At 40.2% G+C, this 12,167-nt stretch overlaps 1 protein-coding gene across 1 annotated transcript in view; it reads left to right on the plus strand.

The window, feature by feature from the left end:
* The window catches only part of cacna1da (calcium channel, voltage-dependent, L type, alpha 1D subunit, a), a 53,179-nt gene that overhangs the window by 27,588 nt on the left and 13,424 nt on the right, over window positions 1-12,167 (plus strand). The window contains 14 exon segments of the mRNA XM_029432706.1: window positions 714-834; window positions 969-1,081; window positions 1,277-1,428; window positions 1,544-1,673; window positions 3,221-3,280; window positions 4,565-4,671; window positions 4,850-4,937; window positions 5,041-5,148; window positions 5,252-5,304; window positions 5,402-5,548; window positions 5,709-5,910; window positions 6,188-6,346; window positions 6,957-7,067; window positions 7,952-8,035. Coding sequence (XP_029288566.1) covers window positions 714-834; window positions 969-1,081; window positions 1,277-1,428; window positions 1,544-1,673; window positions 3,221-3,280; window positions 4,565-4,671; window positions 4,850-4,937; window positions 5,041-5,148; window positions 5,252-5,304; window positions 5,402-5,548; window positions 5,709-5,910; window positions 6,188-6,346; window positions 6,957-7,067; window positions 7,952-8,035 — 1,635 coding nt within the window.

The following is a 12,167-nucleotide window of genomic DNA, read 5'->3' on the forward strand; positions in this document are numbered from 1 at the left end:
GAAAATACATTGAACATGCAGATACAAATTGAAAATGCTGTTGTACACTTTCTTCAGAACTAATTATGGTAAGAGGTTTTACAGACTGTTGAAGGCCACGAGAAGAGAAATGGAGCTACAGCAATAAATCTGCCACGCTGATATATCGCCCGATGTTGGCTTAGTGCAGATAGTAGTAATGAAATGCCAAGCGAGGTTTGAGGTTATTTAGAAAGAGAGTCAATCGCATAATGTCTATCAGAGATCACTGACAAATTGATTATTCAACTGTGCAATGTACTGCTCAGTATGCACCGTGGTCACTTCTTTGAATCCACATGAAAGAAATCTTTATCAAGATGTTCTTTATGATAAAAAATAAATAAATCAGCTAATATATCGTTTTGGGATATTTTGAACTCCCAAATATTTATAGCAGTATCACAGATAAATAATTTAATAAATGCAATCCTAGTGTGTAACATTGTCTTTAAATTCCTTTTAGGTCACTCAGTGACTTTCATATCAACTTTCTCTGTTTCTTGCTGACAATTCCCAAAATTGGTGCGCTACCTCGGTGTCAAATTAAGTTAATATATTAATATTTCAACATACACATCTCCCGTATCTCTGCCCATCCACAGCAGCTGTAGCTGGAGTGTTGTCAAAGTGTCAAAGTGTTGTCAACACTGTTGCTGCATCTCCCACAAAATAAATATGATGATGTATTTTAGATCCTGACTGGAGAAGACTGGAACGCTGTTATGTACGATGGGATCATGGCGTACGGAGGCCCTTCCTCTTCTGGGATGATCGTGTGCTTTTACTTCATCATCCTCTTCATCTGTGGAAACTGTATCCTCCGTCACCGATACCAACACACTTGAAACTGCTAATACAACCTACATTCATTATTTTATTTACTGAAGATATAAAGCCGTGATAAAGTGCTTTTACAGAGAGCGAGTTGTCCTTTACTGAACACTCAGATATCCTCCTGAATGTCTTCTTGGCTATCGCTGTGGACAACTTGGCAGATGCAGAGTCTCTCAACACAGACGAACCCGAGAAGAAAGGGTGACAGCTGGATCTATGTCTCAGTGTGACAAACATGCTCAGCTGTATGCTCAAACTCTGCTCTATCATTCGTAACAATATCTGTGTTCATTACAGGAACAAAAAGGAGGAGGAAAAAGAGGAGAAGGTATCCTTACTTTCTGATTCACACAGTAATTTAGCTTTACAGGTTGAGGAGTTAAACACACACTTTTTAAACGATCTACTTGTCCGTAAGGAGGAAGAGGAGGAGAATGATGACACTGCTCCAGAAGAGGAGGATCCAGAAGTTCCATCGGGGCCTCGGCCGGTCATCTCCGAGCTGGTAAAGAAGGAGAAGATCACTCCTATCCCAGAGGGAAGCGCCTTCTTCATCTTCAGCACCACTAACCCGTATGAAACACACATCGTGCTCACACATGCTTTCCACACATGGACACATACACACGGGTAGTGCCTCATATCACACTGATGTCTGTGACTGTGCTGTATTTAATTTGTCCTCCAGGTTTCGCGTGTTTTGCCACAAACTCATAAACCACCACATATTCACCAACCTCATCCTGGTGTTCATCATGCTCAGCTCCGTCTCGCTCGCTGCTGAGGATCCCATCCGAAACTTCTCAGCTCGTAATATTGTAAGTCCACGAACCTTCAATAGAAATGTTTTAATGGCCTCTGACAGACTGTGTAGCAAAGAAGTAACAATATTAATATATCACGTTTCTGGTTGTAATGTTAGTTTAGCATTTTGAGACGCAGTTGTGTCGCCACACTGGTGGTTTTGCATGTTTTAGCCCATTTATTATAACTTGCATACGTTACATTACTATTGACTGTTTTCAGAAGCATTCACCACCTTTATACTTTATAGAGTTTATACAATGGTTTCTTTCAGGTAACATTCATGATTATGTTTCAATTAGAATTATTTGATATGCAAATAACAAAAAAAAGCATCTTCTTAACAACACCATTGTCCAAGGAGGATCTAAAGCGTGTTTCACATTAAGTGAAGCAACAAACAAAGAATGCATTTTACTTATTTTCAGAGAGATGTCATCAGCAAAAATAATACAATTTTACCGGCATGAAAGACACATTTATCTAAAGCAGTAATCAAAGATTAGAGCCGCACTTTTTGTCCACTGTTGCCGTTCCCCTTTACACTATAAAGAGGGCAGAAACAAGGAGAGAAAAAGGAAGAAACGGATTTTCCTCGTACAATATCTATGTCATCTATCCTGTCCTTGACAACACATTTCAAAAAAGATTACTTGCAGTTTATATTCTAAAACCAGTACATTCAGTGTAATTACCAGGACAAAGACTGTTCCTGTCAGAACGCCACGATAAATGCTTGAAAATACAAATTTAATGGAGACGTCTGGCGACGCTGCTCAGGCTGGTCTGTTCCAGAACTCATGATTTAGGGGTTTAGATACTCAACAGCAACCTTTTAAATCCAAGAGATTCACATTATCATTTTGACAATGTCGTTTGTCTCTTGGAAACGTTAACAGCAATACAGCTTATGAATGCAATGTGGCTCACACATCACAGAGCGTCTTTAAATGCACCATAAAGGAGAGCTTTTAAAATTGTTGCCTGTGAGGACACAGATTGCACAAAACAAAATGAAGGCAATGATTATTTCACAGTGATGTACTTTATGTCAAGCCAGTGTCAGGTTTCTGAAATATGGACATTAATTGAACCTCTCCTGCTCTCTGGAAGGTTTGAACTGGTAAACTTTGGCTGACAATAAGAATATGCAATTTATATATGAAAAGAAAACAGGCAAAAACACTGGTACAGTCATTTTTCTCCAATATAATCACGTCATTACTGTGGATATTAATGATATATACTGCTAGTCAGTGGATACTTTGTGTGAATAATGAATGTACTGTGTGATGTTTAATCTAACAACCTCTTTACAGAAAGTGCTTTAAAAAACTTTTTTTTTCATTCATCTTGTTTACATATGATGTATTAAGCTGCACGATGAACTGTCTTTGTTAAACATGTACGTTGCTTTTTGCAGATACTTGGTTACTTTGACTATGCTTTCACGGCTATCTTTACTGTTGAGATCGTATTGAAGGTAAATGCCATGTGTCCCCTGTTCGTGCTGTGACTAACCATACCCCAATAACACTCCAAACGTCTCGTTGCCTTCCAGGTCCTAGGCTATGCAGATTATGTCTTCACTAGTATGTTTACATTTGAGATCGTATTGAAGGTAACCCCTTAAATGGCCGCGAGAGCCTTGCTGCATTCTCTCCTTGTGTGTCACCTGCCACTCAGTACAACCTGGCTTGTTTGTTTCCTTTCTCTTATTTACTTTTTTCTTCATGGCACCTCTTTTAAAAAGCAAATATTGGAGTTGTTACTTTACACACACTTACACAAACACAAGATTTGTTCAAATTACACTAATCAAAGAAGTCTTGTTGGGGGAAGGAAACATCACATCTACATCACATTACATACTCACATGGGTGTCACGTCATTCGGGCAGTCATCGCTGAAATGATTTTGATGATGCAGAAATGTAAAAACATGATGCAACCCTTTGTGCGATGCAACACATTTTAATGGGCTGTTCAGACATCATTAAGGCATTGGCTGAAGTTCGAAGTCAACTCCAGTCAAAGCTGACTTCATGCCTCTCGTACTGACTGCTCTTCAGATTACTCATAAAAGAGGGGGCAAAACCAACCATGTTCCTGCCGAGCATGGTTCAGTCTGCTTTCCCTGACTGAGTGCATAGAAATGTGGAGTTGCGTCTGCAGCCATTTGTGCAAAACACCGGCCAAGTCCATCGCTGTTTTACTTCAAATTCTCCAAAGCTCCTTGTTAGCGCTCTCCTCTCTCCGTCTCTCTGCAAGGCTCCACATTTACATGCACTTGGAAAATTAATCCTTTACTTTTATTATTTGAAGAAGAGTTATTTTGGCTGGTTTTTCTTCTCTGCCTGCTGAATTCTGAAGTTTTAATTGGGAGCTGCTTCCCCTTATTCTGAACTATTAAAGAACATAATGGAATGTGCTTTAAGATGACGGTCCACATGAATGTGACAGTAAGGCCATTTCTGCTTTCCAATCACTATAACTAGCGCTCTTGCAGGTACTAAATATGCCTGACATCATGGCAACAAAATGCATGCTTTGTTGCCTCATCCCATAGTAGATTGTGAAAAGAATGACTTACTACTACATTCATGTAGTTAAGGGCTGTGGGGGTGGCGACGGTAGATCTAGCCTCCTGTTTCACCGCTCTGAGCTCGCCACCCCGAATCAGAGTGATCTAAAAAAGTGTGGAGACGTGTGCGTGTGTGCAAGTTGGAGAGTGATGTATGTGAGGGTATGCTTTTTTCTGTTTAACATGTTCATACCGTTCATGTGCAGTTTGTTTGTCTACATCATTTGCAGAGTAACTCTATCTGTGTGTGTCTCGTGTGGATGAAATATGTGTATTTGTTCTTCGTCTTTTGCTCGTCTAACTTCATCTGTCGTCTCCTCAGATGACAACATATGGAGCCTTTCTACATAAAGGGGCATTCTGTAGGAATTACTTCAACCTCCTGGACCTGTTGGTGGTGGGAGTTTCCCTTGTTTCCTTCGGCATTCAGTGAGTACAAACAAACGCAGACACATTCGCCCCCTGATTGGAGCCCTTTTTGACCAAATAGTTCCAGGAACAATGGAGCCACAGGAACTAAATTCAAAACTCCCCTTTTAGTATTCATGTTTGCATTTCCTGATTCCGGATGATCCAGACACTACACACATTTACTTTCATCATTCAGGTCCTCAGCCATCTCAGTGGTGAAGATTCTTAGGGTCCTTCGTGTTCTTCGACCCCTGAGGGCCATCAACCGAGCCAAAGGCCTAAAGGTGAGGCCTCCTCACAAAGTCCTCCTGCAGCTTGTCCACAGTCATAACCACAATCAGTGCAGAAGCCACAATCTGTAAACATATCTTTGTCTCTGTCTCACAGCACGTGGTGCAGTGCGTGTTTGTGGCCATCAGGACTATCGGTAACATCATGATCGTCACCACTCTGCTCCAGTTCATGTTCGCCTGTATTGGGGTGCAGCTATTTAAGGTCAGCAGCAAGAAATCTGCCTCTCACATGAAGCCAGAGATATTGAGTTAATGCTTTTAAAATATGCGTTATTAGCTTGAAAATATCATGTTTTCCTCCCCAGGGAAAGTTCTATCGCTGCACGGATGAAGCCAAGTCTAACTCAGAAGAGTGCAAGTTAGTTTTACTTGTCTTGTTCCTTCAAAGCTGATTACCTGCAATTATAATCCTGGTTTCCGCTTTAACCTCCACGCAATATGTAATTTTCTCATAGGGGCACCTACATCCTGTATAAGGATGGAGATGTGAACCAGCCTACCATCCACAAACGACAGTGGCACAACAGCGACTTCAACTTTGACAACGTCCTCATGGCTATGATGGCTTTGTTCACTGTGTCCACTTTTGAAGGCTGGCCTTCGTAAGATTCAAATGTTTTAATCTCATTGTTAGAGCATAGAAAGTGATAACAAGGGAAGTCAGATCTCAGTATTATCAACACCATATGAAAACGTTCAAACGAATGTCGGTCTGCCAGGCTGGGTTACATGCTCTCTCGCTCTGTTTTCCTCTCTTCTCAGTTTACTGTACAAGGCCATCGACTCCAACAGGGAGAACCTGGGTCCCATTTACAACTACCGCGTGGAGATTTCCATCTTCTTCATCATCTACATCATCATCATTGCTTTCTTCATGATGAACATCTTTGTAGGTTTTGTGATCGTCACATTTCAGGAACAAGGAGAGAAAGAGTACAAAAACTGTGAACTCGACAAAAATCAGGTCAGAGTCAGCAGGTTCACCAAATAATTGGAAGCAGTGTGTTTGTGTGTGTGTGTTGAAAAATACCAATTTTAAGTTATTTCACAGAAAAAGCTAATAGGCTGCAGTGGGTCTCTGTGACTTTGTGTGGAGAAAACGCTGAAGCAATAATCAATTGTTAGTTTACAAATGTCCCATTGGGCAGTTTTTGTGAATATCCTAAAACTGATCATCACTGTTATATTGTTAACGTTGTGGCTCATATACGTTAAAACCAACTTTGTTTATTTCTGTGCAGCGTCAGTGTGTGGAGTACGCTCTTAAGGCACGTCCACTGAGGAGGTACATCCCTAAGAACCCGTACCAGTACAAGTTCTGGTATGTGGTGAACTCCACCGGGTTTGAGTACATCATGTTTGTGCTCATTATGCTCAACACGCTCTGCCTGGCTGTACAGGTAAGAAGTCACGCTGGATTAACACTGCTCAAACTAACCAGCTATGTGAGAATTAAAAAGAAAAACCTGAGATCACACTTGACAGCAGAAATGATGCAGTAGTAGTGCTGAACATCAAATATATTTACAGATATATTTACAGATTACAGAAACATGTCTACATAACATCAACATTGTAATTTATCAAACATTGGTCTGAGTGCAATGATGTACCAAACATGTTTTAAACAGTATGGATGTAAAGAAAATGTATTTTATTATCAGTATCTTAACTGCTAGCTTTCTACCTGCCATAATTACTTTAGTGTTGCAGTTCATGTACCATATGCACCATTTAAAGTTGTTTGATTTTGGCTCCCTCCAGTGTAATTATCAAGACACTGTGGTAGACATCATTGCAAGCAGACCCAGGGATAAGGAGATATAGGGACTAAAAGGCAACACATGCAACATAAATTTTCTCAAAATTCTCATTTCTCTTCTAACATAAAAAGTATTTTTAATGATATTTCTTGTTCTTATTATACACATTTCTTCTTCTTTTTTACTCTTACTTGGCTCCCGTTCTTTCTGTTTTCATTAACCGTCCCTCTTTATCTCCTCTCTGCAGCACTACGGCCAGTCGGCGCTCTTTAACTATGTAATGGACATTCTAAATATGGTCTTCACTGCGGTCTTCACTGTGGAAATGGTTCTCAAACTCATCGCTTTCAAGCCCAGGGTAAGTCTACCCGCAAATGTCTTTACTGACAACCACGTCTATCTCACTTTCAGCTAAAGAGCAAATAAACGTACTTCCCAAAATGCCAAACTATTGCTTAAATGTTTAAGAATGGAGCGACGTATGTGAACGTGTGAAAACTGATGAGTCAGTGAGTGTTTTTTTTTCATTTCCCCCTCAACTGCCTGGCCAACAGCTCTGTGTTGCAAAGAAGGACAGGTTACTAGTAAGAGACAGAGTGTGTGGTGCAGTGCTGACTTTCCTTGAATAGCACTCACTGTTTGTCAAGTTCTTGGCAGCAGTGTTTCTGCATGTAGTATCAACATCAATTTGGTGCAGATCTAGTACTCTGGTGCACAACCTGTACAAATCAATACACTGTAATGCAGTGAGACCTTCAGCTGAAGTAGCCAGCAGGGGTCTGTGTGTGTTTAAAATGTCCAGATTAAGTCTACATGTCAGTGTAGGAGTAAAGACTTTTTGTTTGATCTCACATCCAACTTGCCCACCGCTCGCTCCACCTCACTCAGGGCTATTTTGGGGATGCCTGGAATGTGTTCGACGCCCTGGTTGTGATTGGCAGCATAGTAGACATTGTGCTCAGTGAGATTGATGTAAGTAAAATCTCAGCTACAACAAGCCCCGCTGCCCTCTGACCTTTCTCTGTTCGGCCACTTCAACCTAAACTTCAGATTTCCATGGCAGGACTCCGATTTCTGGCTTTTTTAAATCTTATCTTAATACTTTATCTCCATTTTCTCTCTTTTTGTCCTCCCCTCACCCTGCCATTTCATTAAATCCACCCTTCTGATCATCTGTCTTCTCCTTCTCTTCATGGTCTTTCTCTCATCTTTACCCTCACATGTAACGCCATGCATTAACAGCACTATTTCGCTGATGCTTGGAACACATTTGATGCCTTAATTGTTGTCGGTAGCGTCGTCGATATTGCTATCACTGAAGTTAATGTAAGTACTACTTTCTTTCTGCCTTCCAAGTTGAACTGAAGCCTCACAGGAAAGCCACATGGCAATTGCAATAATTATTCTCAAAGTCTAGTGCAGTAGTTCCCAACCTTGTTGTCTCCAGGACCCTGAAATTGAAACAATGTCTCCTTGATCCTCTTGAGGAATTGAAAGCAGATTTATTGATGAGTTGAGGGTTTTTCCCTCCTACTCCTAAAGAGGTAAAAGTATGTAGTATTTCACAAACACCAATAAAGGAGAAAAAAAAACACAATTTAGTCTCACAGATAATTAATTATTTATGTTTTCATTAATCACCCTATGACCCCTCAGACTTTGTTTGGGAACCACTTCTCTAGTGTATTCAGTGTAGCCTCCATTTTAAAATGTTATCTGCTAAACTAAGAGCTTCCATATGTATCATGATACTTAGCGTGCTAAAACTTTGCATTGTTATTTGTGAAAAAAGGCATTCATAGTTGTTAAAGCGCCATTGGCTTATTCTGTAAAGCTTCAGTTTCACCTTCATCTGTATCCTGTTGTTATTGCTGTCACAGTACAATGAGCTCATCAAAATAGTCTGTCTTGTTGAAATCTTCCTTCTGCTAAATGTTTTATTGTCAATGTGTTGCAGTATTGTTTGTTGCAGGAATCATGACAACATGTCTGATTAACTTGCTGATTGTTAACCCTCGGACACGACAGTGAAAATACGGGACAAAAACAGGCGTCTCTCACAGTCTTTGTGAACTGAGGCCTGTTGTTGGTTCCGAGCAGGATGATTAATGACATTTTCTAATTCTTACTCTTGTTCGTTTTGTTTCCATAGAAACTTGTAGAGGCAAGTATGGCAATGAACTACAAATGTTGTGTGTGTGTGTGCAACCTGTTGTTTATAACAACTTTATCTCCGGGACCCCTTTACAGTGGATTAATTGGTCATCGAATGTTTTATTGACTCAGGCAAAAATAGATTCTTTACATGTTTGTAGCACAGTATCATATAGATTCAACTTTAATTATAAGCTTATTTCAGTATTGATCAAAGTCAGTTGCTTTAAAAATTCATGTCAAGGCTTAATAAAATAGTGGATGACTACAAACTACAAAAATACTCTTCTCTTTATAGTTCTTCACAAAAACACCTCAAACAAAGACTTAATGTCTGTTAGGGACTTTGTTTGCTTTGAGTTTACAACAATGGTAAACATAGTCTGATTTGTAGTCCAAGATACAAACAAACACCAGAAATAGTTATGGTGATGATGGTGCTTGTTAGAGAGAAGACCCCCCCCCCCCCTCCCCCCTCCCCCCTCCTGAGTGCTCTCACGTCTGAGCTGCAGTGCTGTTTTTCTGGAGTTATATTTCATGTTTTCTGTGTTTTCTCAGTTTGTGTTCCTAAATGTGTGTCTGCATGAATGTATAGACCAGCACTAACTTTGTTTAAACCATACGGTGGTGGTGTGTTCAGGTTCTTATTGTTATGCATGTGTGTTTTACATGTATACAGTTTGTACTTTAAGATGTGCTGTATGTATAAATGTATGCGTTGTGAATGTTGGGGACATGATGTTAATTTCACAAGGACTTTCATAGTCGTTCTTGTGAGGCACCTTTTATCCACCATTTACATTTATTTGTTGTTTGCATTGCATGTGGTTGTTTGTGTCATACAGCAAACTGATTGGATCAGATATGAAACTGTTCCATGTAATCATTTATGATAGCTGATCTACAATGGATTTGCATTTTGATTTATTGATTTATGTTACAGTCATGAGCTGCGTGATTGTTTAGTTTCTCATTTGACTGCTGTGACCACTCCAAATGCATGCTGGGAAGTGTCAGCCATTCACCTCACTCCCTAACATCCTTTCCATGTCCCGCCTCTCACAGATGGCACTCGGTCACTCTCTCCATTCCCCTCCGGTCAGTTTTCTCCATAGAGCTTTGTGAAGTTTGCCCTTTCTCTCTTGCCATACCTCTCGATATTTACCTCCAGACAGAATGGCCCTGGAGCTCAGAGCTTGGAAATGTCCATCCTACACAACATTAACGACAATTTTGATATAGAATCTGTGGATAGTAATCTGCTTGAAAAGCTGAAAACCGTGTTGAGATGTCATCTTTCACTTTCCTTAAAGTTGTGTAGACCACTGCAGCTTCACAGATCTTTTATTGCATGATAAACAGATAGGTTATGTAGTGAAATTGATAGAAACAGAAGCTTTTTTGCAGAAACTAAAACTTAGATTAGGCTTCACTTTACAGTCCTCTAATTAAAGTAAAAGTCGCAGCATCCTTTTACCATACATCAGGTAAGAATCTGGGAACTAAAGATTCATCAGCGAATCAGAAGACACTGAATTAGTCCTTATTTCTGTACATTTACACTGATGGTGGTTTAATGCAGCTGAGTTTGAGGTTCTTTGATGATCTTGTGTTTGTGTCTCTGTGAGTGATTGTCTCTGTGTTTTGTTCTGTCTTCCTGTAGTGAGCTCTTAAAGCTCAGAATGGAGCTCATGTGTAGCGCAGGTGTGTAGACTCCAGTCAGGTGCATGAACAATCCAACAGTAACTCTCTACTCCCTCTACTCTTTACACCTCTCTGCCGTTCCTCTTCGTCCTCTTCCAGTATGACTCAATCTGTCTGGTTTTACTTCCTATCCCAGTATTGGTCTCCTCTCTCTCTTTCTCTCTCTTTGTCTCTCTCTCCTCTTCTGCGGTTCATTCACCTCTTTCTGCACCGGACTGTGAGCGCGCCCTGCTATGGCAGTTTTGTTGCAGGGCACTACTGACATGCATGAGTTGCTGCATTGCTATGAGTTCACCAATGGCTCCTTATCATTGAAATGTCTTGCGTGTGCGTGCAGTGCTTCCCCAGCAACGTGGCAATGCTGAACGCATGCTCCATCACGGCTGTGGCCAGGATTACCTAAAGAACCTCCTCAAGCTAATTCTACATTTTTCTTTTGTATAATTTCTTCTCATTCTGCACCTCATACTGACGAAGTATCGTGCCGAGGGATTTGAATGAAGCCATATCTGTCTGGAGTATCTCTTTGTTTTCAGTGCTGAGCTTCCTGATATGACTCTTTTCAGTGTTGAGTTAATCCCATACTTTTGTAAAAAAAATAATTCCGATTATCATTATACAGGTTCAATATAACTGCCACCACTATGATTGATTTTATTTGCACTTCTCTGTGTAGAAATGCTCGCCGAATACTGCTGATATCCTGTAATTTATGTATGTGTATGGGTGTGGATTTGTGTGAGCGAATGTCAAATTATTTTATTGCGCTCAATCTGTTTTTGGTCAGCAAATACTTGGATAACATAAAATCATTACAATGCAAAGGAGAGTGAGATTGCAGCTGTTTTACATGTACATGTACATGCATGTATGAGTCGAGGCTCTGTAAGAGTAGCAGACGGTGATTTTAATCATGACATGAATTCATCAAATTTGTTACGTTAGTCAGTTAACTTCTCATTAAAGTTGTCTGTAGCGCGTAAAGACATCTCAACCATAAAATCCATTTAATCCCATCAGTAATGACCATTACATCGGGGGAGTGATAAAGTTGTCTGCATTACATGTTACTGAGTAATGAAGTAATTTCATGTTGTTCGTCTTACAAAGGAATGTTAAGTTGTAAACCTGTTGTGTGGCAGTCCTTTAATGTGTTACGATAATGTGTTATGTCTGTCATTATATTAAGTGTACATAGACAGTGATACATGAATGTCTGTCTTTGTCATAGTGAAACAATAAGACAGTTTTGTCCCGTCGATGAGAAGAGTAGTGACTCTGTTCTGTCTGCGTCTTGACTGACGTGTGCTGCCGTTGTGTGATGAATACTTTTCCAATGTTATGTTTACATGTTTGGCCCAATGTGTGTGAGACCTGCGGGCTCTGAACAAGTCATTAATACAGGTCTTTGATTTTAAAGCCAACGGAGACTCCTCAGGTGGATGAGCAGGGGGTAAGATGCTCCGCCCCAATCCCCCTCCCCTCCTCCCCCCCCTTGCAGGTCCATGCCATGTTTAGATCTGCATTTCTTTGGTTTGATTTCTTTTCTGTTATACCTCCTATAATCTATCGCTTATTTCTATTTTGTTTATTTTCTCAT

The sequence above is a fragment of the Cottoperca gobio genome, chromosome 5, assembly GCF_900634415.1.
Source record: "Cottoperca gobio chromosome 5, fCotGob3.1, whole genome shotgun sequence".
In the NCBI taxonomy this organism is placed as follows: Eukaryota; Metazoa; Chordata; class Actinopteri; order Perciformes; family Bovichtidae; genus Cottoperca; species Cottoperca gobio.